Source organism: Zeugodacus cucurbitae, chromosome 6, assembly GCF_028554725.1.
Source record: "Zeugodacus cucurbitae isolate PBARC_wt_2022May chromosome 6, idZeuCucr1.2, whole genome shotgun sequence".
In the NCBI taxonomy this organism is placed as follows: Eukaryota; Metazoa; Arthropoda; class Insecta; order Diptera; family Tephritidae; genus Zeugodacus; species Zeugodacus cucurbitae.
The window spans coordinates 5,061,014-5,065,752 of NC_071671.1; the positions used below are offsets into that span (position 1 = coordinate 5,061,014).

General features: G+C 34.3%; 3 protein-coding genes across 3 annotated transcripts; 1 reads left to right on the plus strand and 2 right to left on the minus strand.

The window, feature by feature from the left end:
- The first annotated feature begins 605 nt into the window (after positions 1 to 605).
- Positions 606 to 1,185, plus strand: LOC105211200 (general odorant-binding protein 56d). The gene is made up of 2 exons (XM_011182535.3): positions 606 to 751; positions 856 to 1,185. Exons 1-2 carry the CDS (start codon positions 689 to 691, stop codon positions 1,183 to 1,185), a joined length of 393 nt encoding a protein of 130 aa, XP_011180837.1. The 5' UTR covers positions 606 to 688.
- A 369-nt stretch (positions 1,186 to 1,554) lies between these two features.
- On the minus strand, positions 1,555 to 2,198 carry LOC105211266 (uncharacterized). Its single transcript, XM_011182612.3, has 2 exons — positions 2,074 to 2,198; positions 1,555 to 2,010 (listed from the first exon to the last, which is right to left on the minus strand). Exons 1-2 carry the CDS (start codon positions 2,134 to 2,136, stop codon positions 1,657 to 1,659), a joined length of 417 nt encoding a protein of 138 aa, XP_011180914.2. The 5' UTR covers positions 2,137 to 2,198; the 3' UTR covers positions 1,555 to 1,656.
- A 642-nt stretch (positions 2,199 to 2,840) lies between these two features.
- Positions 2,841 to 4,360, minus strand: LOC105211198 (uncharacterized). Its single transcript, XM_011182534.3, has 2 exons — positions 4,222 to 4,360; positions 2,841 to 4,163 (listed from the first exon to the last, which is right to left on the minus strand). Exons 1-2 carry the CDS (start codon positions 4,279 to 4,281, stop codon positions 3,282 to 3,284), a joined length of 942 nt encoding a protein of 313 aa, XP_011180836.3. The 5' UTR covers positions 4,282 to 4,360; the 3' UTR covers positions 2,841 to 3,281.
- Between the last annotated feature and the right edge of the window lie 379 nt (positions 4,361 to 4,739).

The following is a 4,739-nucleotide window of genomic DNA, read 5'->3' on the forward strand; positions in this document are numbered from 1 at the left end:
TTTGAATATAATAAAATAATAAAGAAACCGATTTTTATAGGCGTAAGCCCCTGTTACCTCTTAATTGACTTGATATATCGATTATAAAATTATTTTTTTATATAAATTTTTGAAAGGGTTTTCAACTCGCTCTATGTCTAGACTGTATAATTAGTTAGCAAACAATGTTTTATTGAACCCTTTATTGGAAATGGCTGATAATTGATTTGTTATCATCAATCGCTAATACTAAATATAGCCTAAGTGTGCGTTTAAATGTAATGTATTTTAAACAAATTTGAAAAAAACAAAATCGTTAAATCATATTATTTCATTTTAATGACTAAAGTCCAGATCAATATATATATTTGCATATATGTTTAGATGTATATACATATGTATGAGGTAAATACTATAAATAGATAAATCATTTAGATTTAGTTAATTTAATTTGAATGTAGATATTTCCTTAATTTAAGTGACACGTGCTTGCAATTAAATTTAATCGATAATTTCCCTAAGAAATTACAACTTAATTTTTTTCTTACCCAAATTCTATACTTAATTCCGACGCAATGCAAAAATCAAAACATTTACGAAGTGTATACTATATAAAGTGCAACAGGTGTCAGCTGCAAATTAGAACTTGATTTTCTCGTCAGCAGAAAACCGTAAAATAAACTCGATATTCTATTATAACTTCGAAGAAATGAAATCGAATATTTTGTTAGCGATTTTAATTGCACTCAGCGCAGTTGTCGCGGCTCATAAGGTAAGTGGAAGAAGAAAGAGATCAATTAATATAATAAAATATTATAGGCAGCAGATTTCCATTTACTGATTTCTATTTATGCATGACTAACTTCTCAATTGAAGTCCCACAAGCCATCACAAGCACACCAATTCTACGAAGAATGCCTGAAAGAGTCTGGAGCAAGTCCAGCGCTGTTGGATCCTTTGAAGAAAGGTGATTTCAATGCTGTCGGTGATAAAGCGAAATGCTTTTTGAAGTGTCTCGAGAATAAGAAAGGTATTTTAGAAAACGGCGCGCCAAATGAAGCGGACATACGTAAAGTACGCAAAGTCGGTAATGAAGAACCAAAAAACATTCTAGCTAAATGTAATGGCTTGATGGGCGCTAACGAGTGTGATACAGCCTTTCTGTTATATAAGTGCTATTGGCAGGAGCATGCTGCTTTGATTTGAAGTTTTTTTTTTCAAAATTAATAGTTTTGTGATTAGTATTCATTAATATTATAAATAAAAAATATTTTTAAATTTTAACCTTTGCTTTGATTTGCGATAATTCGATGGTTTTAAGATATTATCATTTTTGGACAGCCCTGCGTACCCGTTGCTATATAAATATTCTCTCTTATCTCGTGACCTACTGGAAGTTTGAATACAGATTGAATATTGAAAATAATCTGATTTCATCTCTGTTGAAAATACTGATAATTTTGATTAGAAAACCCGAACTTAGAATTGAGATCTTCAGATCTCCAAAAAAGTATATGAAAAATGCCTGAAAGCGAATACAAAAGATAAAATCCAATTTTAGAAACTTGATAACTGAATAAACATTGTTGCCTTTATGCACTTGCTTTATTATTTCAAAACATTTCACTCTAAACTACATTTCGTAAATCAATGATTGATATTATTTCAGGAATATACTCAAGCACCCAGTTTGCCCAAAGCGCACTTCTCGAATTGATACAACCTGTCACAGTGACTGCTACCTTTGACCGACTCGCATGAACCCATTGCGCCAGCTAACTTAGTTTTATCGGAAATACCGCTAACCTTTGACATATACTCGAGTATGTTGGCCGCATTCGTTTTGCCAGCAGCATCGATGAGACCAAGCTGTTTGTAATAGCACAGCTGGAAACATTTCAAAGCCTCGGAGTCGTTTTGAATGAGTTTACTGATAACAGGGGCGCCTCTAACACGACTCGCATCAGCGTCGGATAGTTTCGTCTCCTTAATGCATGTTTCACGTGAGGTTTTATCGTCGGCTGCATGGAGCTGTGGTATAATGTGATATAATCAACTTTCAAAAAGGATTTCGAAGAAATTTTTCAGACTAACCTGTGTTATCAGACCGCAAATGAAAACAGCCAAGAGGAGTTGTAATAAACCGTATGATTTCATTGTAATACTTTTCAAATTCAAATGATAAATTTCACACTGAAACGCGCGATTTAAATAGTTGGAGGTTTAGTCACACAAAAACCACATATCAATGGTTAACAATTTCTTTATTTAGAATTAAAATTATGCTCTTCATTTAAACAATTATTTCTGCTGTAATTCAATTAAAACAATGTATTTCCATTCGGAATAGAAAAAACTAATCGCCTCAAATTTCGAGAAATCATGTAAATTTTTTCTGTTAACTAGTTAAATGCTTTTGATTGAGTAATTTTGAATTGTAACAGCTGAAAACATGCTGAAAGCAGCTCAACCGTACACAAATTTTTGTCACTATGTGACCTTCTTCCGGGCTACAAAGCGGGCTCTCATTTTGTTCTCCTATTAAATGAGTATAATACACAAATAATTTTCTAAGAGCTGATCTTCTCTATTCAATAAGGACCTGTAAAGAAGTTCACAGCGAAAATTATCGCCTAAAGAAACTGATCGTGTTCGTTGGATCGAACCTGGAAAAATCATTTTGATTCTTCGAAAATTTGTAGGGGAAGTAAAGATCTCGGCAACTGCAGTTCATTTATAATATGAATTTTAGTAGATCTCGAAAATACTTCGACTGGTTGTGAGAATTAGATCAGATCAGAAGGAGGCAACTTACATTGGAGACGGAAAAGGTATACTATGGAAAAAATGTAATCAGTATGTTCTAAGTACTTATTGTTTAGATTGTTAAATTTTTAGGTCAGATTGAATGGCTCTCCAGGATCTTTTTGTTAAGGAAGAGTGCTTTTGGGAATGTGGAGTGAATAAAATATAAATAGCTGTTCCTTCCAAAAAGTCCAACGAGGTTGCAGTGATCATATGAAAAGTATTTACGAACTACCGAGCTTTAAAACACCAGGAATATTACAAAAGTACAACGATTTCCTCTTAACAAATTGGCTTGATAGCCATATATTCATTCGACAGGTTCTGTAAAGACCCTTATCATTTCCTTACGCGAGAAAAGTCAACATTAAAATAATCTTTTGAGCAACTGCTTGTATTACTATTCTTATATGGAACTGAATTTTATTTCATTACTTTTATAATAAACAGAGCAACTTTCCAATAATTATTGAAAAGTTTCACACTATTATGCTCCACTAAGACTCAGCCCAATTTTGCATCATCTCACTGAACTTTGCATCTGCATCGACTCGCTTCGACTTCTTTTTCAGCTTCTTCAACTTCTTCTTAATACCAACATTTTCAGTTATGGCATCCTCCTCAACTGGAAATGTAGACTCAGTTTGTCCGATTTCATTCATAACGTACGTTTCCTGCGTAGTTTCTGCTTGCGGTATTTCTTCACTCTCCTCGTCGTCTCTTTCACCATTGTATGCATCCTCCATGAGCTTGCGTAAACGATTCTCTTCTTCCAGTGTCTTTAAACGTGCATAGCACAAGTGCATTTTGTATGATGATTCACATTTATTATTTGTATTTAAATTCATACACTCCTTCACCAAATGACGTTCGCGGCCGACAATCGCATACAACTTGGCGAAGAGCTCCTCTTCCATGTAAACACCTTTCGAGATGAGACCCAATTGCTCGTAGAGACAGTAGGCGAAGCATTGCAATGATTCATCAGTATTTTCATTACTTTTGAATGTGAACGGATCTTCGTATTCGAGCGCATTATCATGGGATGCATTTATTTCCACCTCAGGTTCATAAACAATGCCATCTATTTCTGAGTATTCAGAGAACTCTTCCATTACACTCAGATTTGGTAGCTCAGTTGTCGGATCATTGGTGCCGTTAAGTACTTCAGGATCACGAGAGAGCAAACTCAGTCGAAAACGATGCAATTCCGCCATGGAGAGTTCGGTTTCCTTCATACACGAACGCAGTACAGCGGCGGTGAGTGCGGGACGCGCTTGCTCTTGTTGCAGTTGTTGTTGGCGCGCTTCCAGTAAATCTCTATGTCGTTCCTCGTCCATCGTTAGGGACATGTTGACGGAAATCGTAATGGTGCGGGACTGTTGATGAACTCAATATTGTTTTGAAGTTTGAATTAAATTATCGCATAATCCTTACCTTTGCATTTTGCACTGTGGCACCGAGCAAAATTGCGAAGAGGCTTAGTGTATAGTACATAGAAAATCTAGTGCTTTAGTTCCACAAAATGCATTTATGCTTTTTGAAAATTTAGTAAACAATTTTTCTATAAATGAACATGTTGGCCTTCAGCTTGTAGCTTTTATAGGCGAAGCAAATTGCCTATAAACGGTATCGATCAGAATCGTATTGATTTGTTTATAATTACAGTAATTATAATTATAGTTAATTACCTTACTTTATGATTATAGAAAGCAAATTTCATGCTTCAATGGCAATTTTGATGATTTTTGTTATTTCGTCGTGATGATTACAATTAGTTTAGTATACCCTCATGAATTTTCTGAAATAATAGGGTAGGTATGAGAAGCCCTCACATTCTGAACAAAAAAAATTGTTCTCAAATGAAGTTATAGTTTTCACAATAGCTAATTTAGGGAGCTTTTCAAAAGATCAAGTTCAAAATGATGTTCTATTTTCCTTAAAATAAATAAATA